At 37.5% G+C, this 22,985-nt stretch overlaps 6 protein-coding genes across 7 annotated transcripts; 3 read left to right on the top strand and 3 right to left on the bottom strand.

Moving 5' to 3' along the window:
* Positions 1–274: 274 nt before the first annotated feature.
* LOC119070734 (copine-9-like) lies at positions 275–2,836 on the bottom strand. The gene is made up of 2 exons (XM_037175193.1): positions 1,487–2,836; positions 275–1,418 (listed from the first exon to the last, which is right to left on the bottom strand). Exons 1-2 carry the CDS (start codon positions 2,562–2,564, stop codon positions 805–807), a joined length of 1,692 nt encoding a protein of 563 aa, XP_037031088.1. The 5' UTR covers positions 2,565–2,836; the 3' UTR covers positions 275–804.
* Positions 2,837–6,984: 4,148 nt separating this feature from the next.
* Positions 6,985–8,165, top strand: LOC119070743. The gene is made up of 2 exons (XM_037175207.1): positions 6,985–7,184; positions 7,423–8,165. The coding sequence occupies exons 1-2, from the start codon at positions 7,098–7,100 to the stop codon at positions 8,083–8,085; spliced, it is 750 nt and encodes a 249-aa protein (XP_037031102.1). The 5' UTR covers positions 6,985–7,097; the 3' UTR covers positions 8,086–8,165.
* A 3,483-nt stretch (positions 8,166–11,648) lies between these two features.
* LOC119070744 lies at positions 11,649–12,525 on the top strand. The gene is made up of 3 exons (XM_037175209.1): positions 11,649–11,800; positions 11,868–11,953; positions 12,014–12,525. The coding sequence occupies exons 1-3, from the start codon at positions 11,710–11,712 to the stop codon at positions 12,386–12,388; spliced, it is 552 nt and encodes a 183-aa protein (XP_037031104.1). The 5' UTR covers positions 11,649–11,709; the 3' UTR covers positions 12,389–12,525.
* A 1,860-nt stretch (positions 12,526–14,385) lies between these two features.
* Positions 14,386–16,792, bottom strand: LOC119070735 (copine-8-like). Its single transcript, XM_037175194.1, has 2 exons — positions 15,557–16,792; positions 14,386–15,424 (listed from the first exon to the last, which is right to left on the bottom strand). Exons 1-2 carry the CDS (start codon positions 16,620–16,622, stop codon positions 14,829–14,831), a joined length of 1,662 nt encoding a protein of 553 aa, XP_037031089.1. The 5' UTR covers positions 16,623–16,792; the 3' UTR covers positions 14,386–14,828.
* A 7-nt stretch (positions 16,793–16,799) lies between these two features.
* LOC119070739 lies at positions 16,800–19,158 on the top strand. Of its 2 annotated transcripts, XM_037175199.1 has the most exons (6): positions 16,800–17,110; positions 17,168–17,352; positions 17,436–17,555; positions 17,614–17,749; positions 18,164–18,208; positions 18,264–19,158. In XM_037175199.1, exons 1-6 carry the CDS (start codon positions 17,005–17,007, stop codon positions 18,977–18,979), a joined length of 1,308 nt encoding a protein of 435 aa, XP_037031094.1. In that variant the 5' UTR covers positions 16,800–17,004; the 3' UTR covers positions 18,980–19,158. The 2 variants fall into 2 exon arrangements, with proteins under 2 accessions (XP_037031094.1, XP_037031096.1); XM_037175201.1 differs by lacking the exon at positions 18,164–18,208.
* Positions 19,106–21,131, bottom strand: LOC119070738 (protein ALP1-like). The gene is made up of 5 exons (XM_037175198.1): positions 20,862–21,131; positions 20,492–20,796; positions 20,201–20,435; positions 19,853–20,141; positions 19,106–19,679 (listed from the first exon to the last, which is right to left on the bottom strand). The coding sequence occupies exons 1-5, from the start codon at positions 20,874–20,876 to the stop codon at positions 19,204–19,206; spliced, it is 1,320 nt and encodes a 439-aa protein (XP_037031093.1). The 5' UTR covers positions 20,877–21,131; the 3' UTR covers positions 19,106–19,203.
* Between the last annotated feature and the right edge of the window lie 1,854 nt (positions 21,132–22,985).

Raw genomic sequence — 22,985 nt, forward strand, 5'->3', positions numbered from 1 at the left:
TAAATAATAAATGGACTGCAGGTCAGGTGGACTGTATATACTTGAAACAAATGCCAACAAATATTTTCATCAAAAATAGAACTACGACAGGCTTCAATTACGATTGTTGTGAAATAACGTCGAAAAGAAAACGCGGTGGGGTCAGTTGATAAATGTGGCGACACAAACAAGCATTGACCTATATGTGGTCTTATAAGTATATCATCTGTGTATATCGGAGACCGCGCAACATTTATTTTACCAAATAGTGCTTGCAGAAGAGATAAAAACCCCAATGTCCATACGTAATATTGTGAATAGACAAAAAAATATATTTTATGTGTAAAGTAAATACAAAGAAGTTTTATACGTATCGTCATATAAACCCGCACCATATATAGGAACACTTCTTTGAGTAAATATCTGTGACAAAAAATATCAATTTGTTTCTGTTAACATTCGATTTCTGTTAATTAAGATTCATAAGCTTTGCAATAATTGAACGATTGATTTGTGAATAACATCCATCTCGACTGAGAATGGTAGATTGTTTTGTATATAGAATTATGACAAAATTCGATCATGATTCCGGATCATGGCCGATTTCGGTTCATCAGATTTTTTTTTTTTGCTACAAGACTAACAACAATAAAAAATGGGAAATCACTTACAAACGGACTAGTTTCAACATCAACATTCAACATACAGATTAAGTATTTTCTAAATTGTCCAATAGACTTGATAACAATCCCGTATTGTCTTTGAAAATTTGTCTTTACACGAAACACTGTCAAGCGCGGCATTTTACCATATTGACTTATACTCTTATACCATAGGCGCTGTGGGCACCAGCTTCGATGCGTCCTGCGGCATCTGTTCCGACTTCATGTCCGGTTTGAAACCGCGCGATCTCATGAAACCGGTCAACTGATCGGGAATCTCCTCCAGAACTGCCTTAGCCAAGTCCACTTGCGACTTGATGAACGGACCATTTTTCGATATAAATTGGTTCAACGGAACGAACTGCACGATATCGCGTTCAGCATACCGACCGTCCACCATCAGTCGAACATCATCCGAATCCAATTCGTCCATTGCGTCGAAATCGGCGTTACCCACACCGACGATGATTATTGAAATTGGCAGTGAGGATGCGCTGACGATTGCATGTTTCGTTTGATGCATGTCGGAGATGATGCCGTCGGTGATGATCAGCAGAACGAAGTAGTGTTTACCGTCTTGGTATTGACTAGCAATGGAAATGGTGTTGTTGATGACCGGAGCGAAATTCGTTGGTCCGTAGAGTTGCACTTCGTACAGGCGATTCAAGTAGTGGGTACGAATTTCCTCAACGTTTTTGCAGTACGGATGCGATGGATTGTTGTTCAGTGGGAATTGATGAGACACATTTCCAGTTGGTGGTAATTTGGCTCCGAATCCTATGAGAGAGATTTCAGTTTCAATTTCCTGCGAATGATAACAAATAACAAAAGAGCAATCAACTCACCGAAAGCTGGGAACAGTTGCGATTTGTCGTAGTGCTCGATAATATTTCCAACGCTTCTCAGAGCAATTTCGTAGCTGTTCGGCCGATGTGGATTGATGAAATGAAGGGATGTGGGATCACTTGGTGCACCATTAGAAGCGGTAAAGTCGATAGCAACAGCGAAATGCATTTGAGTTCCATGTCCAATGTAATCCAAGAAGGAAACCTCTTCCATCATTTGAATCGATTCAACGTTCAATACACCACAGTTCTTTCCGCCTGAAGTTGGATTGGTGAAGTTCATAACTGTCGAGGCATTGCTGTCGTGCAAGCTGCGTAAACATGTGTTCGTACTTCCGATCAGTTTGTGATTTCCATTCCGTCGATTGTCGTAGCAATCAATTTTAATGTTTCGATCGTAGTCTCCGTTACACAACGTCGTTACTCTCATCGTGAATGGTTGCCAGTTTGGATTTTGCGTTCCGTGACGCATTTCCGTTTTGTAAACCACTGAAGCGGATCCATCTTCGTTCGAACGAGATATCACCAAAAACGGATCGTTGCTACTGAGCCAGGCCAATTTGGTCAAATTTTTGGCACCAAATTTAATCCGAACGATTTGCTTACAACTAGCCACTTCCTCTGTCACAACAACCACCTGACCGAGACTCCGTCCTGGTATGCCCGTCAAATTGCCAACGAATTGTCGTCCCGAAAATGAAACAATATCAGCGAGTGTCGTTTCCAACTGTCCCAGAAAGTCTTGCCCGTCCGGATCCACATCCCACACTTCGAATTTAATCTTTTGCACTGTCTCGAAATTGTAGTTGAGAATGAATTTCTTCACCCATTCCGGATTCAAATTGTCGTCGATGCGTTCGGTACGGCCCACCTCGAAATAACGATCCTGATGCGAATCCTTCATTGAAACGATGCAGTACGGATCGGATTTGGATAGATAGTCGGTGTTCATCAGATTACGACAACTTAGCGTCATTTCAATCTGTGATGTTGGCATGGACGAGCCTGTTGTGAATGGCGCTAACATTTCGTTGGTAACATATTTTGCGGAAGGACTGGACCAATTCTTTGTTGCCATATTTGCTTGCTTTTCGCTGAAGATTTTACGACGACAAAAGGGACAACACCCCGAAATAATTTTTTTTCTCTTCGATTGGTTTTCAAATCACAGAAGGTAGGAAAGTACAGAAGGATCTACTAAAGGGATATATATTTAACAAAATCACTAAAGCTACGCGGACTAATCGAACTAACAAACTAAGGTAGGTAGGATTAGGTACTGAAATATTATAATGATTGATGTTCGCTGTCACTTTAATAATATTAATATGCGAGAGATAGGGGAAATTGAGAGTGAATTTCCTTATCAGCCGTGTGTCATGGAATTTTCTTGTTTGTGTTAATTTTATTGTATGAGCCATAAAGCCCACATAGCTTTCGTTTTGCTGTTCGGAAGGTGCAGAAAATTTTCATCCGATTAAATATTGAGCTTGAACATGCCTAACCTTGAGAAATGGATAAAAGAAGCACACTGATTTCAGCATAAATAAAAATTAATTAGCAGTCGTACTGCTAGAACAGATGCGATCTGTGTCTTTAAATTTTGTCTGTGAGAGCACGAGATAGTCAATTTCATTTTTATCTTTCAGCGAAAAATTCGAGAAGTAACCGACTGGCCGAAATGGTGGCAAATCAATTGCTAATTCTTTTTAATTTCTTTCAATTCCTTTTATTACTTCAATTACCGGATTAACATGTATACTATTGCTGGATTCGTCATTCAATTCCTATAATTCCAATTAATTTCTACAATTCCACGAATTTTCGAAATAATTCCACGATATTTTCCGTTATTATTCAATTGAGTTCCAAACAACGATTTTATTTCTATTAAGAACATTATTATGAGCAAAAAATTATTCTGGACCATAACAAAAAAGTTTTAAGTTTTTTTTATAAAGCTGATTTTGTGTTCATAGCATGTACAACCCGATGGAGAAGGGTCATTTGCCAAATGAAGAAGGACATTTTGTTTACATCTTTGCTAAATATCCCGATTGTTTTATATGTAAATTTTCACAATTTCGACTGAATAAAAAGATGGCGCGCTGCACGCACGTTGACGAAGGTTTCTGACTTTGCTTATTTTCTTAATTTTTCACGATACTTTACTGAATTAAAAATTAATTATGCAAAATTTCCATGCATAATATAGTTCAAAAATACTTCAAATAACGTTCGGCATCGAAATAAAATATAAAAATGTTTCGTTTGGAACTTAATTCCATTGCGACATAAGTATTCTTTTGTAGGAAATAGTTCGTGACTCACTATAAAGATAGTTGTCAAATAGAGACTACAGTCAAAAAAAGGAGCGTTTTGTAATGAACAGCTAATGTTACAGCTTCCCGGATACTCCGGTAAATAATTGTAATTGATGGAAATACAAGAAATTGATAGATTTATAAGGAATTGACCGGAATTGACCACTGGGAATACGTAAAATTGATGGAATTAAAAGGAATTGACTGGAAATACGTGAAATTGATGGAATTATGAGGATTTATGAGGAATTGACCGGAATTGAATACTGGAAATACGCGAAATTGAAGGAATTATAAGTAATTGACTGGAAATACATGAATACATTGTAAGGGAATTGAAAGTAAATTAGACTAAATACAGATAAGTATGATTACGCAAAAATTAAATTTTACACCCAATTTTAGTTCAAACAAGCTGGCTTAGTTTTTCTCATCATCTTCCAAATAATTTTTACCAAAAAAAAATTTGACTGGAAACAACCAAAATTTTACCAAAAAAATCTGCGTCGCATGTGGCAGATAAATTTTCTTGCTGGTCTGTTCCTGAACATTTGCCACTTTGCGACGCAGATTTTTTTGGTAAAATTTTGGTTGTTTCCAGTCAAATTTCTTTTTTGGTAAAAATTATTTGGCAGATGATGAGAAAAACTAAGCCAGCTTGTTTGAACTAAAATTGGGTGTAAAATTTAATTTTTGCGTAACGAAGCTGAAAGCGTCAACTCTAGCGATATCATTCATTTTAGAAATTGTACTTCAAAGACTGCGTCACACTTTTCTCGAAGAGATTTTTGTTGGGATATCAGTCGTTTTAGAAGTTTTAGAACACTGCTTTTTATAACAGTTTACAACAGAAATTCGGAAATTTGGCAAAATTTGAAAATTTGACGAAATTCGAAAATTTGACGAAATTCGAAAATTTGACGAAATTCGAAAATTTAACGAAAATCGAAAATTTGACGAAAGTCGAAAATTTGACGAAATTCTAAAATTTGACGAAATTTAACGAAATTCGAAAATTTGTCAAAAATCGAAAATTTATCGAAAATCGAAAATTTGACGAAAATCGAAAATTTGACGAAAATCGAAAATTTGACGAAAATTGAAAATTTGACAAAATTTAACGAAAATTGAAAATTTGACGAAAATCGAAAATTTGAAGAAATTCGAAATTTGACGAAAATCGAAAATTTGACGAAATTCGAAAATTTGACGAAATTCGAAAATTTGACGAAATTTAACGAATTTAACGAACCATTCAAGAAATATCTCCAAAACCCCAATTGACCCACCCATTTCCAACTTTCGACATTTTTCACAAATGCCCTTCTTTTCTACTCGTAAAACTCTGAGACTTTGCCGAAGAAAGTAACTCTCTATCTTTCATAACCCAAAAAAATATTAGTCCTTTCATCCTACGCTCGAGTAGCTCAAAATTTGGTCACTCTAATCACTCTAGCTCAAACGAATCTGCCCCGATTTTTTAAATTATTTTTTTGTTCGAATCGTATTACGAATACCATTCATTTGATGGGTCGCACGCCTCTGTAGGTTTCAATACAGCTAAGCTACAGCCGAAAACGCGTTCCCGACCCTCGAAAACCACACTCAGAAACCACTTCGAGGCCAATAAAACAAAATTCTGGTTTTTCCTGGGGTAATGGCGTATCACAATTTCATTTTTATGCCCACCCTGAGGTTCCTGCAAAATTTCATGGAGATTGGTTGACTAGTTTCCGAGATCGTCCGTCGATAGATAGATAGACAGATAGACAGATAGAAACATACAGAGTAAGTTGAAAAATTTTGATTGTTTGGGAAAAGTCAGTTTGGTGTATTTTCTATGAAAAGTGCCAATTTCAAAACGATGTATCTCCGGTAATTTTAAAGCTACATAGTCGAGTGATAGCTCGTTTTGCTCGTATTTGAAGCGCGAATAAGATAAAATAGAATTTGTGGTGATACAGGCCAAAGGAAAGAAACTTAAATTCTCGCCTATATATAGTTGCCGCGTCTCAAAAAATTTTCTTCGTTCTTTTTTTGGAAGTTAGACTGCGTCAAGTCCTCCGCTAACGCTCCGGACATGATGATCGGAAAAAAGTACCAGGAATTTCCGATCATCATACTTTTATCCTTATTACTACAATTTAACGTATTTCCAGCCAATTCCGGTCAATTCCGGTCAATTCCTTATAATTCCATCAATTTCCATACTCCCTTTAAGGGTGTGTAGTAAAGTACCCGAGTCGGTTACCCCTCGGAAAAATTTAATTTGGCTGAAGTTCGCACAATTAAAATTTAAATTGTCGAACCCAAGGTAAATATATGGGTGGAGGTAATGCCATTCAGAGCACAATAGTTCGATGCTAATGACACTTTTTTTTGAAATGGTTGACTATGATTCACTTGTGTTTCACAAAATGTCGTGCCTATTATAAAACAGATGGCCCAGGTTTCTAAGCAATTTTGTGTTTTTAAAAGAAGGAAGAGATGGCGTTTATAGCAAACTTTCGTGCCACTGCACATCTGATTCGGTTTTATATGGCATTACCTCCGCCCATATATTTACCTTGGGTTTTTATAAGGAAATGCTTAAAAGTTAAAAAAAAAAATTTCGAAATATTTCTCAAAAACTTTACGCCTGGCCGGTCCCTTAGAAAACACACGTGTGTTTTCGCCCTTAACAAGATTAACTTCCATTGAAATTAGTTTAAGCTTGTAGTGATTGACATTCTAGTATCTAAAACTTTGTTAAATGATATTGTAATCCCTTAAGATTTTGTTTTTAAGTCAATGGTTGATTTCGACTCACACGCAAACCACTCCGTTTTGCCGCAGTTTAGCTAAACGACTCCTCTTTGCTATTATTTAAAATGTAAACGGAGTGATTTTTTTATAAGTGGAAATCAAGCAAAGGTATGGTTTCTACTCAACAAAAAGTACTTCGTGAGAGGGCAGTGTGTGTGTGAGAGAGAGCGAGCTGTCAAACAAAGAATGCGAAAAGTTAAAAAGTTCAATTTTGGCCCTAGAGTACTTTCTTGATAAGTGGAAATCAAGCATTACTGATCTGTGATAAATATTGAATTCAAATTTCATTCCCTCTCAAATATCCACAAAAAATCTTCTACAGTCGACAATATGTACCAGTCGACGGTTACCGAAAATTGAAGAAGAAGAATTTGTTGTTCAGTTTCAAAAATAATCAGCCGCTATCAGCAAAGTAAAGGAATTTGTTGTACATTTTGATTTTTGGACAGTTTTTTAAATATTTTTTTTTTTTTCTAATTGCTATGACGAGTGATAATGATTCAATGGATTGGAGCAAGTATCCGCCTGACCGAGTTGAAGGATTAAAGTATTTCTATAAAGGACCTTCGGTACGTTGGTTTTATTGATACACTGTCCTTGTATGTCAAATGTTTTTCTTCGGAAATTTAGTTGATTGTTCGAATTGTACTGTTGAACAGCACATTCTTCCATTCATTTATCTGACGAATTGATGCGTTCGGAAAATGTTTTAGTCAACAAATCAACCTTCGTTACCAGTTTTACCTTAGCTACAATTGTATCCACCATAACGGTCATTTCCTAACGATTTCTCTCCTTCTATCGCAGAGTGACGAAGATGGGCCATGCACCGAAGATGAACTGAAAATGCTCTGCACAAAATGGGACTGCAGGGTCGACATGAAAGTGGACAACTTTCTGTACTGGTTGATGAAAAAAACGAAAGAAAGAGATTTCAGAGGCGACCATGAACTATTCGTACGTCGCATGCCCAGAATCGAGTGTGAGCTTCGAAAGAAAGGTTTACAGAAATACGAAAAATATCAGGAAGCCTATGGCGAGAAGAATCGCAAATATATGGCTCATTGTGCGGATTGGCGACACAACGAACTCCGTCGGCTACGATTTTTGAAAAAACTTAGTACTTTGTGTTCTACATGGTCGTGGGATGATAGTGACGATGAGGAAGAGAGCGCCAGTGACAGCGAAATTGAACCGAACAATGTGTTGAACAAAGACGGCGGCGAAGACAGTTACAATGATTACAATTCGTCCGCTGAAACGGTGATTGATCGATTCAACTCATTTATTGAAACCGAATCTGTCGTCGGTGGAACAGAAGTAGACATTGAGAATATAGGACACGAAGAAGAGATCGGTCCAGGCTCCGACAATGATGACATCGAAGATGTGAATAGTCAATTGTTTACACCCGGACAAACCTCTACACAAAAGGAGAAAGACACAGCTTCGACCAACATTCCATCGTGAATGAAATTTTCTTAACAAATAAGTTTTGTCATCGAATAGTTGTACATATTTGCCGGGAATGGATGGGTAAGAGGAAGATTGGAAGTTAATTAAATGGATGATCGACTCATAAATCAGTCTTTATCGTTTTTATGGTACCTAACTTAGGATGCAAGGGAAGAAAATCGGCATATCGGCAGTTGAACTTTCCATTCCATACTACATGGGTTTGACTTTCACTTCTTCTCTCATTTGCTACAAGAATTTCTCATTTAGCGCTTTCCTAGTTCGAACCGGTCGGTCAGGTGAAAGTTGTGCAGCGATTATAGCGGCGTTAACATCGCAGGTCCATTCGAGGTGTTAGCACTTTCACATAAATGTTACGGAGTAGGCAATTCAATTATAGATAGCAAACTTACCGCTCGAGGGTCATTAGTCCATTACTCATCTTAGTCTTATTTGTCGTCTATACAATTGCCCACATTATTCCTTCACTTTTTCCATCACAAAATGAAGGATAACAAGATTCAAACTTATGGATCTAGCCTGAAGAGGGTTTCTTTCGAAAAACAACCTACCGAGATCGGACGCATTTTCCAGTGGACTTTTTTATATGTGCCTTGAAGCCGAAACAACTTTGTGTGGCTGTTGATCAAAAACCGAAAACTTGAACTTTTCTTACGAAAATGTCTTCATTTACACGAGACGTACAGTGTCGGGTGAGGTGTCATTAGACAGGTAATCACATGTATCGGAAAATCCCAATATGCGTATGAGATCTATAAGTGGACTTAGCACCCCCATTTTTTGGCATATAGCTGTGTAATGCATATTGCGAAGACTGTAGTTAAAATAGCTGTGTAACTTATATTATAGCTGTGAGATGCGTTTCAAATCTATCTCGAGAAATAAAATTTTTTCCTAAACTTTCATGAATTTTGCGGTCACCCATCCAAGTACTAACCGCGCCCATTGATGCTTAACCTGAGAATCCGACCGTCACCTATGCTGCTGTTGTGCTGATTTTGCTTGTGCTTTAATACGTTCCTATTTCGAAGCGTTGTTACCGCAATATAAATTCTGCAGCTATATTATAAGGCACACAGCCTAATTCAAGTCTGTAGTTTTCATATTTAGCATTTTTACTTTGGTGAGTTGTCATTGGAGCATTGTTTCAGGTTCTGAAAGAAAGTAAATTGAGACTGCCTGCGTGAAGAATCGCCCATTCAATTGTTTTCTGTGAAATGCCTAGTTTGACATTTGGGAGCAGTTACTTGGCTTAATTCGTTTCTAATGTATTGAAATTTCTGATATATACTTTCATTCGTCTGTGTTTCCACGGATTTTGACTATTGAAGAGGTATTTCTATAACCTGACAATCAAGCTTTATTAAAATCAGCCAAGCTATTTTACGATTTTTCTTTATCTGTTAACATTGAGTCCGACCAAGCGTCAGTACGAATCACAACTTGAATGCATGGTCCCATACATTTTCTGATATGCAGCACACAGCTATATTTTTCATACGTCAAATATGCGTTACACAGCTATGATATAGAGTACACAGCCACAATATGCAAATCCTAGCTATAACATGTGTTGTCGATGCATAATGTAGCTCTGTAATCTATAATATAGTTGTGTAACTCGCATTGCAGGTAAATAACCAACATTAATAGGATATGCGTTCAGTAGCTATATTTTTATAAGTCTTGCAGCTATATTATAAGAACTGCAGCCACATTATAAGTTACACAGCCTTTAACGATATCCACGAATTTTCCGTGACTATTGAGCCTCCCAATAGAGACTTATTGAGCTTAAAATTCATCCACACTGAAAAATGTGCAGTTGAAGTTCTCAACCGAAAAAGACTGTGAACTTACACTGTTCTCACAGAAGTTTCTCGAGGTACACGAAACGTACATGGTCGTGTAGGATGTCGTTGGAAAGGTAATTTTATATACTTTCGGGCCTTATGGGGTTTAGATGCATATGCGATGAAATATGGACACTTCAACATTTCAACTTATTTTTCATTGTAGATGCATTAAAACCACATAAGACCGAAAAGCACATAAAATTACCTTTCAAATGATACCCCACAAAACCATGTACGTTTAGTCTACCTCGAGAAATTTCTGTAAGAACAGTGTAAGTCTTCGACTGAAAACTTTAACTGCACATATTTCAATGTGGTTGAATGTTAAACCCAAAGTCCCTATTCGGCTAAATAGTACATGCGATTACGGCATGTACGGCTAGTGTAACTGGAGAAATTTTTGTAAGAAAAGCACAAGTTTTCAGTTTTTGATGACCTCTGGCTAGCCACACAAGATTCAAAGAATTTTTTGAAAGTGGTTTTAGTTTCTAGGGTCGAAGTCCTTTCTAGGTACATATAAAGAAGTCTACTGGAAAATGCGTCCGTTTTCGGTAGTTTTTCAAAAGAATCCATGCAACGCACTTCCAGTTACGGCTGTTCGTCTTTCATCGACAACGACGACAAACATAATTACAAGCTCTGGGTAATGTGGTTCTGTATATGGTAAAATGAATGTTACAAAAATTGAAGTACAAGATTTGAAATCAACTGATTAAAAATACTTTGATCAATGGAAGTAATAGACCCGATAATAATACTGGTCATATGCTTGCCGTCTGCAACAGGTTAATGTCAGCTGCCAAATATAGTACTATTTTGTATGAAATTTTATCCCCACTTTTTTTACAGTGTAAAATTTTGTATGGAGCACTGTCAAGTTTCGAGTACCCTATTTAGAGTACCACTTGTGCTTGAAGTGCGTTGATCCATCGAAAGATTGTAGTATATTGCGTTCCTGCTTGTAAATCGGTTGTTTCAGTAAGTATGAGAGTTGTGCGGAACAAACCAAGTCGAACTCAAAAACTTGAGGAAAAGTGAACTTTATTTCACGCAAGCAAAACATTTTTCAGTAAAAAACCTTCCTTCGAAATAATGGAAATGAGTTTTTGTGTGTTTACCGACTTCGATTTCGCCTCGAATCGGTAAATTTCACACAAAAATCCATCATTTGTCCCATTTATAAGTAATGCTTGTACTATTATATGAGAGTGGACGGTAAGTGAATTTTTACTTGATTTCAATGGATCTCTAACTGGGAAGAGATCTTATAGCAAAACGTATTATAAAACTAATGAAGTACAAGATTGTGAAGTGTAATAGATTGAATATTTATGGAACGATAGGCATGCAGTTTATAAAAGGTTAAATTCGCGATCGTAAGGATGTTGAAAGGCTATCTTCTACTCCTTTCAAAATTTCTTTGTTCTCATGTAAAAAGACTGGTGAGGTACCTGCTGAGCTCTTTTCTTTGTTATTTTTACTGAAATAATGATATTTCCCAATCACCTAGCGACAGTGACTGTACAAAGTTAAAGAATCTCGTTTGGTGTAATCAACCGCATTTACAACGTAAGATAATGTTAACGGTAACGACAAAACATATTCTATACATACGCCTGATTCTAATCTTTAATTGCGTTTTGTCTGTCCTTATCATTTTATTTGAAAGTTTCTGTTCTTTGGGATTCATTTATAAAGGCGAAATTCTCTGTACTATCCATCAGTTCTTGTTTAATTGTAAACTGTCGAAGTGAAACTTAAAATGGAAAGTCATAAATTTGTTCAATTACTTTTAACGTGCGGATTATTCGTGCTATGCGCAGGCACAGCATGTAGCAACAGCTTGAGCAAAGGTATACATACTGAAAACATAAGTGCCAGACTAATTGTAAAATATTTAACTTTCACAAATGTAAAAAGCTTACACCGGTCCTACGACAGCCGCCGGTCTAAATTTAATCAAAGAACATGAAGGTTTCCAGCCATATTTTTATACCGATTCGAAAGCAAGTATATCTCAGTGAGTCTGAGGATCGCCGAAAATAACATCCGTTTTTTCCGTACAGAAGAATAAACTCATCGGCTATGGGTACGTTTGCCAAGCAAATCTTTGCGACAAACTACGACCACCCATAACAGTTAGTCAAGCAACCAGTTTACTGAAAGCTCAGCTCAAATCATTCGAAGAATGCGTCAATGCGAACGTTCGATGTGGCCAATTGAATGCAGCTCAATTTTCTGCTCTCGTTTCGTTTACATTCGATTTGGGATGCGAATGTTTAAAGAAGTCAGCGCTACTTCTTAAATTGAATAAAAATGATGTGTCCGGTGCTTCTGCTGAATTTGCTAAATGGAATAGGAAGGATGGTAAAGTTACACCGGAACTGACTAGGCGACGAGCCGCTGAACGACAATTATTCTGCTCGAAAAACGCATGCTAAACTTATGGTTGTTTAATAATTTTGTTTAGAAATTTAAGGAATATTCCGTAGTCAAATTGGTGTAAGGTATGACCAGTAAAATCAGCTGGTTTTTACAAATTATAGTTGAATATTGACTGAAATACACGTACAACTAATCGGAAGTCATTTGCTCTTTTATTTCGTCTATCTCGATAAACTGATCAGGAGTCTAGTGTCTATATACTAACGAAACGCTAAATTTCGAACGCACTTTTCCTATAGTTACAACCGCTCTTCTCGTAATTATTGATCCTACATCTCCAGAGGAATATTTAATTTCATTAGGTCATTGGGCTTTGGAATGTATGGTTCACCACCTCATATTTATCGTCGTTGTTGATATCAGATGTATGAGTTAAAACAATCCAAACAATCCGAAGCGAAAGCACTTCTCACTAAAACCTCAAATTTGACACCTGTCAATTCAGTGTTCGTGCTAGGAGCAGTGCTGTGGGTAGAACTCATTTCCAGTGGATATAGTGAGTAAAAGTAAAAGTAGATTAGATGCTGCGAAATTAATTTATCACATGAGGGAACAGCTTCGGTACGAGACGGAGTTTGTATAGCTGAGTTGAAGGCTAGGTATACAACTACACTTGTCGAAAAAGTCACCAAAACCTAACCAAGTGGCTCACAACGAGTGAGCATCACATAGCTATTCCCGAAATTATTGAATTATTGAAACGAAAGTTTACTTTCACAACCGTTGTTCGCACCCTCTACCAATTTATTAAGTAATTATCGAATGTATATAACATCCATGAATCTGCAGGGAGGCGACCATCCGAAAGTCGTAATTTTAAAGCTTGGACGAGTCTCCACCAGCTCCTCTCACCCCAATCAGTTCTCTGGCACTATATATGTAGCATTTGGTGCCCTGTCTGCTAATTTTTTGGAACTTGCGTTGTGTGTTTGCCTACGGCTTGGGTTGCATCCACTCAACCCAAAGATTCATACTATTCATTTCACGCCTTGCACCAGGTCTTGTTTATCAGTGTTAAACAATCACAGATTACATTCAGCAGCCGAAGTTCGCAAATGTTTGACTTTCCGTTTTTCTAATGGTAAACAGTGAAAACACTCGTCGGTTATTATTTACCATGTTTCGTGGAATTTGCTCATTTCTGTCATAAAAATTACATAAACTGTCTCGGAACACGGTTTGGATAAATCAAAACACAACAAGACGTTTCATACTGATTATGAGTCGAAAATAATTACATAATTTCACTCTGTTTATTTTACATTTTGTACCACAAACTACAATTTAACATAAACAAAGCCAATTATATTTTCGACTCAGTTTGAAACGTCCGTCTGTCTTGGTATGTCTTTAAAGTAAATTTAATAAAGACAAATGTTGAACGGCTCGGTTAAAACGGTTGAATAGAATTCTCGTCAAAGCATACGATACATTTTGGTAGAATAAACAAATTTATTTGGTTCCGAAAATAATTATAAAAAAAAGCTAAGCCAAAAAAAGCTATAAACATTGTACTGTTAGTTGCAATTAAATGCCATCAAATTCAATTCATTGTTAAGTTTCATTTGTATTGTCTATATTTAACGTCCGATGAGACAGGCGCAGACTGGCTATTCTAGGCGATGAGGTAGGTCTCTTTTTTTGGGAATTATAATTCTGAAAAATTTCTGAAAATTCCGACAAATTCTGAAAGAGTCCACGAAAAAGAACTTCGCGGAAAAAATTCCGAAAGAATCTGAAAGTTGCAATAAATCCCGAAAAAGTTCCGAAAAATTAATCGAATTCCGAGAATTCTGAAAAGTCCTAAGAATTCGAAGAAAACATTATACTAATTCCGAAAGAATCTGAAGAACTCCGAAAAAATCCGAAAAATTCGGAACAAAATTCTATAAACTCCGAAAAAATGTGACCCGTTGGTTGATGATAGCCAGTCGGAACCCGAATTTTATTTGGTTTAATATATATCACTTGTCCACGTCAATGTACATTTTTCTATGCACTTATCCATTTACGGTTTTTTATCAGACCAATCAGACGTAAAATTTCCATAAATTTTGTAAGTTCAATAAGGCTTGGACATCGTTTGTAACGAATATTTTAAGAATTTTTGTTTTTTGTAATAGAGAAAACTTTATATGAAAAATAGAAGCTTTTAGAGCAAGTGGCCCAAAAGGCTTTTTTGTAAAAAAATATATAAATTTGCACGTTAGCGTTATAGTAAATATCAAACACTTAAGAACACAGTCATCCAGTGACCAATATTTGAGAACGAATTCGCTAAAAATTCTCTCAATTCCTCTGAATTTTTGTTGTTGTGGGAATTTTAGAGAATTTTCTGGAATTTAGGCAATTCATCCCCCAATATTAGCCCCTGTGTCATCCCTGATACTTGTTAAACTAAAGAAAAACATCAACACCAACCACTAAACGTTTAAATTAACTTATCGGTGCAGATGGCACACCTGTTGGACCTGCAGTCGGCTGCGGTTTAAATCCTTTCGATTTCATGTAACCAACCATTTGGTCTGGAATTTCAGCCAGCACTGCTCTCGCCAAATCCGCCTGAGATTTTACAAACGACCCCGTTTCGACCAGAAAACGATTCAACGGCACAAACTGCACAATGTCTCGGTCGGCAAATTGACCGTCCAAATTCAATCGCTTGTCATCAGCATCCAATTCGTCCATTGCACCAAAGTCGGCGCTTCCCACACCAACGATGATGATCGAAATCGGTAGCTTGGATGCGTTTATGATTGCACGGATGGTCGGATGCATGTCGGATATTATGCCGTCGGTGATGATGAGCAGCACGAAGTAATGCTTGCCGTCCTGGTATTGTTTTGATATTTCGATGGTGTTGAGAATCACCGGTGAGAAGTTGGTTGGTCCGTAGAGTTGCACTTTGGTCAGTGTGGTACGGTAATGGGCCAAAATTTCTTGGATGCTGGTGCAGAACGGATTGGATGGTTTGCCGTTCAATGGGAATTGGTGTGACACATTTCCCGTTGGTGGTAGTTTGGCTCCGAAACCTAGACGAAATAAACGATGGAGACAATGAGAAGTTTATCGATTTGGAAGTGACATCAGACTTTGCAACGAAATCAATGAATGGAACCGGAATTTGTAACAGAAAATCGCAACGAATAACGACACCAACTCACCAAAAGCCGGATACATCTGCGACGTGTCATAGCTCTGTATGATTTCACCGACACTCCTCAACGCAATCTCGTAGCTGTTGGGGACATTGCTCATGAAATGCAGTGATCGCGGATCCCCCGGAGATCCATTCGAGGCAGTAAAATCAATAGCAACGGCAAAATGCATCTGTGTTCCTCCGCGAATGTAATCCAAAAACGAAATCTCCTCAGTTACAACAATATTCATCAGCTCCAACATACCCGTATGCTCTTTACTGTTCATAGTTTTTCGAAGAAGATATTGGTTGTCTTCGCCGACTCGGCCTGCTCCCTTCTTTAACGTACGCAGAGACGTTTGACACGTACCGATTAGCTTATGGTCACCGTCGTTCCGACTGTCAAAGCAATCGATTTTGATTGTTCTGTCATTGTCACCGTTACACAGGGTTCTGCCTCTGATTGTCAATGGCTTCCAGCGCGGATTCTGGGTCGAACTCACGACTTCCGTTTTCAGCACCACCGAATACGAGCCGTCTTCATTCGAACGGGAGAACACCAGGAACGGATCATTTCGAACGAAGAAGAATTGCTTCTGCAGATTGGTGGCACGAAATGTCATTTGAATGATTTCCTTGCAGCTCGACACTTCTTCGGTCACAATGACAATGTGACCGGCGATGTTTGATTTTTTATCCTTTAATTTACTGACGAATTGACGACCACTGTACGATACAATCTCGGCCATGGTCGATTCATATTCACCAATGAAATCGGTTCCGGAAGGATCTTTGTCCCACACTTCAAAGCGAATTTTTTGGATCGTCTCGAAATTGTAATTCAAAATGAATTTTTTCACCCATTCCGGACTCAGATTGTCATCTATCGGTTCGGTGCGACCGACCTCGAAATATCGATCTTGGTGTGATTCCTTCATGAAAACAATGCAGAACGGATCGGATTTTGACATGACATCCATATTAGTCAGATTCCGACAACTGAGCGTCATTTCTATTTGTGAAGTGCATGCAGCAGCGGCTGATGGACCCATGTTGCCGAAACCGATGTTCGTAAAGTTTGGAGCCGTCATTTTTATCCGATTTTCTATGAATCGTATGAAATTTTTTGTCCACACCCTTGAAGGTGAATCGTGTGTCACTACAGCGATAACACTGTTTGAAGTATGACGACTATACACACAAAAAGACAATAGTCCACACGCGAAATATAATAAGCGCTATTGACTATATAGCGAACTAAGAGTCAGACCACATCGAAAATTTCTGTTTCGAAGTGACAGTTTTGACATTGACATTTCTGACGTTCTCATTTTTGACATCTGTAAAATTTCGCTCATAACCTCAACTGAAAGCGTGTAGTGTTGAACACAAAATTTGTTTCAATTGAATTCGCTAAATATTACGGTGTTTTATAAAAATTGATTTGTTTGTGAGTGATAAAAAATACCCGATATGTCTGCTGCAATGGTAAGAGTGACCCTTTACAGCCCTGGACGAAGGCTGTACAGTTTCGCAATAACAAAATGCCAAGAAAATGACGACATTGTTCGCAGTAAAAGTGAGTGCTTATTGTTTGTTAGTTAATGCCAGAAACGATAACAAAATATTTTTGTAGATGGACCCAAAATACTCCTCGAACATTTGGAGTTACTAAAGAAAAAGGGTTTGGAACCCTTAACTGATGAAGAGATTAAGGTATCCATTTTACTGTTTCATTCATTAGTCGTGGTCTTAGATACTGCATTCCTTCGATGCATTACCTATACAGACACAGATTGCACAAATTCATACATTGAGCAGGTTAGTTAACGGAATATTTGAATGATCACAATAATGGAACAACAATTTATTCGCTTCTTCATTTATGTATTTTTCTCTTTAAGACACTAAACCCACCGCCTCAAACGAATCAAAACACAGTCTCAAAACCACAAGTTCAAAAAAGTACTGACGATGTAGCCCCAGAAGAAGTCGACAATTACGTTCACGATGATAATCCTCAGGTCAGTTGAAGATATACACAATTGTATTGTATCCAATAGAAACTTTTTAATATTTTAGGTTCAACAAACTGAAGATAATATGCCATACGACTCTGGAGCAATAGAAGCCAAAATCAAATTGGCTGAATGGAAGCGTAATAAGATAAAAAGCAGCGCAAAGGAGAACTCAATGAAAAATGTTCCTCTGCAGCCTGGTAAGAAATTAGTGAATTGTTTTGCTTACTAAAGAATGTGACTGTGACACCTCACGTAATCAGAGATGCTGTTTTGACCTCACGAACCCGATCCTGCTATTAAAAAAAATACCAAAATCAAACAACTGAATTTCGGTTGATATAAAGTAGTTGGAATTCGTACGTTAATTAATTGAAGACACTTTCGGATGTGGTGTTCACAATCTAAATTTTTTTTATTCATTTTTCAGTGTTGAACAATTTAAGGTTTTTTATAAATCGAGCTCGAACATTTTCTCCATCTTTTTTTTCCATTGTCGGTTTGGGGAATTTAATTTTTCAAATATTGCCATTCAGTTTTATATTTCGTTACCCGATTGATTTCTATATTTGTACAACTAATAAAGCGATATTTTCTATTACTATCCCTTACAGTTCGCAAATCTCAGACAAAATTACAAATTACCGACAAACCTCCAAGTAATGAACTATTCAATTGTGTGAAATTTTGTATTTGAAAAATTTATTGTTTTAGCTCAAACGAAACGAAAGGCGCACAATTTGTTGCAAGTGAAGGATGTCTTGGACGACGAAGACTTGGTATACGACGTGGAGCATCTTGTGTTGGAAGAAGTGCTGGCACGTCCTCAGCTGTATAATTATAAATTGGACTTAAAGTATAGAAGTCCTGATTTGGTGGCACAAATGTTCCAAGCTATATCCGACCATATCGACGAGCACATGGGTTTACAATTGGATTGGAAACATATACAAAACACTTGGAAGCATTACTATGCTCTGTATTTGGAATATTCTAACAAAACGATCGTTCCCAGTGGTTCCGGATCCAATCGAATACCAAAAATGCCTAAGCATTACGCATTGTTGACGCAGCTGGACAGTCTAAATGCAAAAAGAAAACAAATTTCGTCTACATCGCCTGAAGGTTTCAAATTAGAACCTCCAAAATCTAAAAAATCCAAAAAGGACGATTCGTCGATTGCACCATTCCTTGAAAATGCTAATAATATCTTAGCAAAGTTTCAAAATGCATCTGACGTACCAGCAGCTTCAGCAACAACTTCTCTTGCGTCACAAATCGAGGGTGACCCAGATCAAGCTTTTTTGTTAACCATTTTACCTGATTTAAGAAAATTGAGCAACTTAGAGAAGTTGAAATTCAAAGAGGATGTTTATATGAAATTGAACCGACTATTGCAAAGTCATGAAGGGGAGGAATGTGAAGATTGAATTTGTAATTATTTTTTGCGACAGAATTTGAAATTTTTTTTTTTTTGGTAAACTCAAGAACGGAAGGAATATGAATGTTGAATTTATAACTTTTTATACGGAGAGTCTATCCTTGTACTTCAATCAATTTGAAATTTACTTTTTCGTTTCTTAACTTTTAATAAAAAATTTTACGAACACTTCAATACATCACAGTTTCAATAAAAACGGAAATCTTTCGCAAATCAATGAATAAACTGGTCCTGCCAATGAACTCTTCCGCCAGTCGTGAAGTATTCAGCTAGCTCATCTCTGATGCTTCGAGCTCGAGTCAAAGAGTCAGTGTTATCGAATGGTGGTGTAGTTCCTTGATCCTGGAAATAACTTGCTAACTCATCTCTGATGGCTTGCGGTGACCTTGGAATAGGAGCGTTCGGACCTGGTGCTTCAAACACTGATTCCATACCTGATCGCATTCCCCCATCATAAAAACCATTTTCTTGTAAATCACCTGATTCATTTTCTGATATTCGGAAATTGTGAAGGCATACAGCAGCCATCACAATCAAGTCAACGGTTTCGGGAGGTGCATTGATTGATGTTAAGAAAATACCGAACACTTGAGTGAATATGCCAAAAGTGCACTCGATTATTCTCCTAGCACGAGAATGTCGGTAGTTGAACGTTTTTTGGGTGTATGTCAGCTTGCCGGTGCCGCGGCCTGAAAAATATAATTTAATTAAGACAGGTAGGAGTGCAGGTGTACAGGTGGAATGAGTTTATGAAAGGATAGGTGCGTAATATGCAAAACATTATCTTAAAATCTGATTCTCGTTTACTGATGCATACTTCTAAGTTCCTAAGAGAAATAGATGAGCTTGTTTACAACTTTACCTGGGTAAGGTACCATTAAGTACGGTTGAAGACCAAACATTTCATCGCCAAGCAAATAGTGCGGGATTTTGGGTCCATGCTTAATCTCCCTTTCGCCAGGAAGATTCAAAGTCCCGTTTAACAATTTTTGTCCAAATTTCGAATTGTTCAGAACAACAGCATCGTTATTGCGACCCTGGCATCCGACATCGACTGCTAAAAATCTATACCCAGGATCGGCGACACCCATCATTACGACGGAAAAGAAACCTTTATAATTGAAAAACTCTGAACCGCTATGTTCTGGTTTCTAACGAAAAAAAATTTCAATCAATTTTTTAGAAGTTTAAAATTAACTGAGAAGTATACCTTGATACGGATATGTTTACCATCAACGGGCCCACAGCAATTCGGTACATTCCATCGACTATTGAAGCCGTCAGCAATTTTAAGCCATTTTTCCGTATCAAGGTCTGGGAGCATTGTTGGTCTCAGTGCATTGTATATTGCTGCCAGTGTCTCAGCAATAATTTCGCCAGTTGTTGATTTACCCAATCGGTAGGTGTATGATAGAGACTTAAATGACTCTCCAGTCGCCAGATATCTAGTTGTAAATGTTATAAATAATTTGTATAAGATTTACGTTTCCTCTTTACAAACCTAAGTGTCACTGCCAGGCGAGTTGATGGATTGATTGGTTCTCGGTTTGAGTAATGTGTTATTAATGGACCAACGAGTGTGAGGAGTTTGTCAAACGAATCAGGTCGGAATCGTAAAATTGATGCGAAGCTTTCCTCGTCCGATATTCGCATTTGTTGTAGAAGTTCGTACTGGCCATAAACGGAACGCTGATTCACACCCAAATGTGGCCTCTCCCACCATCTCCTTTTTCTCTTGTTCGCTTCTTCGATTGCACATACGCCAACTACAACAACTGCCAAACTCGCAATATTCTCATTTGTTATCTAAAATGCACAACAAAACTAAAAAACATCGTCTTCCGGGACTGTAAACAAAGGGTCACTCTTACCATTGCAGCAGACATATCGGGTATTTTTTATTAGTAGAAGTGTTCACATTGATTTTATTTGTTTTTTCAAACTTAATTTATCACTCACAAACAACTCAAATTTTTATAAAACACCGTAATATTTAGCGAATTCAATTGAAACAAATTTTGTGTTCAACACTACACGCTTTCAGTTGAGGTTATGAGCGAAATTTTACAGATGTCAAAAATGAGAACGTCAGAAATGTCAATGTCAAAACTGTCACTTCGAAACAGAAATTTTCGATGTGGTCTGACTCTAAATTAGTAATTTATTCCCGGAATGCTATGCGTGCGTGCAAATCAAGCAGCTGATTCTATTTATTTACCCACTGTACACATTTTCCATACCTTACTCCCATACGTCAATGCAATTTTGGTGTGGTTATGTTGGCCGTATTGATAATCGGTAACATTTTTGTTGACTGGGAACGTATAGTATGGAGGCGCGTAAATTTTAAGAGTGATATCGCGAAATCTTTGAACAATTTGTATGGAGGACAAATTCAACGTATCTGGATTTTTGTCGAGTATGGTACCCATCGAATCCTTGCTTCATTACGAGTTCAACGAGGTATATCTCGCCTCTCTCGGAATTGTCGTTTTCGTGGTAGAGCTCTTTGAAAAATCGGTGGTTTTCAGGTGGAAATTTTTTCACACAGATTATCTCGGGTAATAAAGAGTCGAATTTGTTCAAATTTTAGGGGATTGTAGTGCTAGACTAGACCGATCAAATAAGCTACCAAATACGTCGGGCTGTACTGGCTTCAGTGACTGTATTGAGAAAAATTTTCTCTGACTACTAACGGGTGCGCGCATCAGCAAACCTAATGGTTTAGGGTTCCATTAGAAGGCTTAGGCTCGGTACTTCCTAAAAATATAAAAACTTGTGCTGGAGGGACTACTGGCAATAAGAGATAGGACAATTTCTAAAATGTCACCTATTACTCCAAAGAAATTTCGACCAGTTTGTCGACCACTTTCATTTTTTTCACCTTAAATTTAATTTACAGAGTTGCCTGGTACCTCAGCTTTCCAATGATAATTTTCCAGACTGTACTTCTTACATAAAATGCGAAATTTGTTGACTTTTATGAAGCAGCCGAGATTGTGGTTGGTTGGATGCGTGTGATAAATTCTCCTAGGACCCTGGTCTACATTATGGAACAGTGTGCTGTACCAAGAAAACCAAATTAACTCGTCAAAAATCCGGATGACATGGCTAGCCGATTGCTCGATTTCGCGATATCACTCTTAAGATTATAATCAGAGTCATTATTGTGCTTTTAAAAGTGATTTGTCGATTGAATGAAGCGACTAGTCATTTTCTATCGACAGAAACGACGAAAATAAGCGATGAGCTCCGGTCTTCAGTAGCAGAATGTACGGTTAAACAAATGAAGTAAGAGATTTTTTTATCATTCACTTAGGTGACGCTATGCTTCACATAAAAGAAAAAAACAGATTGTGATGCGCTTGACGTTTAAATAAAACTGACCTAATGTCCTAAGTCCTGCAGATTGAGGACCATGTCTTATAGTAAGAACTACAAAAAAGGATTTTTGGAAAATGATCTTTGTGAGCACTCAATACTGTTCAAAGATTGCACCTGATTCAACAGTACTCGCACAGATATCTTTTCTAAAATTCCTTACTTCGGCAGACATGACACTTCATGGCTTTCTGAAAATAAGAATCCAAGGAACCAATTTTAATTTTAAATCACTGCCGACTGCAACCCAAACCAGTTCTCTACCACTCTCTCTGCATCCGTGGGTGCCGTGGATTCTGATGCACCAAATGGTGCGGTTGTTCAAGTCTCCAAGCTGATTAATTTTATACAACCACTCCACATATTTAACTGAAGTCGATTCAATGGCATCGTGTCTTCTCACAATTTTCAATTAAATTCCTAAACAAGCGGACTCCAATTTTTATGGTAAGAAAATTCAGTGTCTTCATTTTCAGCATTTCATTTTATTTATCCAACTAACTTCTACGCCTTCATCATATCTATAATGATGTATGTATGAGGCGAATAATAGTATAATACGAATAGAATATAAGTTGAAAAATCTAAGAGTTTACCTACGATAAAATTTCTAA

Source organism: Bradysia coprophila (genome assembly GCF_014529535.1).
Source record: "Bradysia coprophila strain Holo2 chromosome IV unlocalized genomic scaffold, BU_Bcop_v1 contig_106, whole genome shotgun sequence".
Classification (NCBI taxonomy): domain Eukaryota; kingdom Metazoa; phylum Arthropoda; class Insecta; order Diptera; family Sciaridae; genus Bradysia; species Bradysia coprophila.

Bases quoted from the DNA above. Each gene is read 5' to 3' on its own strand.
- LOC119070739 (XM_037175199.1), top strand. From the start codon at position 17,005: ATGTCTGCTGCAATGGTAAGAGTGACCCTTTACAGCCCTGGACGAAGG. The intron at 17,556-17,613 runs GTCAGTTGAAGA...TTAATATTTTAG, and splicing joins TTCACGATGATAATCCTCAG to GTTCAACAAACTGAAGATAA. The intron at 17,750-18,163 runs GTAAGAAATTAG...TATCCCTTACAG, and splicing joins AAATGTTCCTCTGCAGCCTG to TTCGCAAATCTCAGACAAAA.
- LOC119070734 (XM_037175193.1), bottom strand. From the start codon at position 2,564: ATGGCAACAAAGAATTGGTCCAGTCCTTCCGCAAAATATGTTACCAAC. The intron at 1,419-1,486 runs GTGAGTTGATTG...TCTCTCTCATAG, and splicing joins GCAACTGTTCCCAGCTTTCG to GATTCGGAGCCAAATTACCA.
- LOC119070735 (XM_037175194.1), bottom strand. From the start codon at position 16,622: ATGACGGCTCCAAACTTTACGAACATCGGTTTCGGCAACATGGGTCCA. The intron at 15,425-15,556 runs GTGAGTTGGTGT...TATTTCGTCTAG, and splicing joins GCAGATGTATCCGGCTTTTG to GTTTCGGAGCCAAACTACCA.
- LOC119070743 (XM_037175207.1), top strand. From the start codon at position 7,098: ATGACGAGTGATAATGATTCAATGGATTGGAGCAAGTATCCGCCTGAC. The intron at 7,185-7,422 runs GTACGTTGGTTT...CTTCTATCGCAG, and splicing joins ATTTCTATAAAGGACCTTCG to AGTGACGAAGATGGGCCATG.
- LOC119070744 (XM_037175209.1), top strand. From the start codon at position 11,710: ATGGAAAGTCATAAATTTGTTCAATTACTTTTAACGTGCGGATTATTC. The intron at 11,801-11,867 runs GTATACATACTG...AAATGTAAAAAG, and splicing joins TAGCAACAGCTTGAGCAAAG to CTTACACCGGTCCTACGACA. The intron at 11,954-12,013 runs GCAAGTATATCT...TTTTCCGTACAG, and splicing joins ATTTTTATACCGATTCGAAA to AAGAATAAACTCATCGGCTA.
- LOC119070738 (XM_037175198.1), bottom strand. The intron at 20,436-20,491 runs GTTTGTAAAGAG...ATTTACAACTAG, and splicing joins CGCCTGGCAGTGACACTTAG to ATATCTGGCGACTGGAGAGT. The intron at 20,142-20,200 runs GTATACTTCTCA...TTTTTTCGTTAG, and splicing joins GTAAACATATCCGTATCAAG to AAACCAGAACATAGCGGTTC.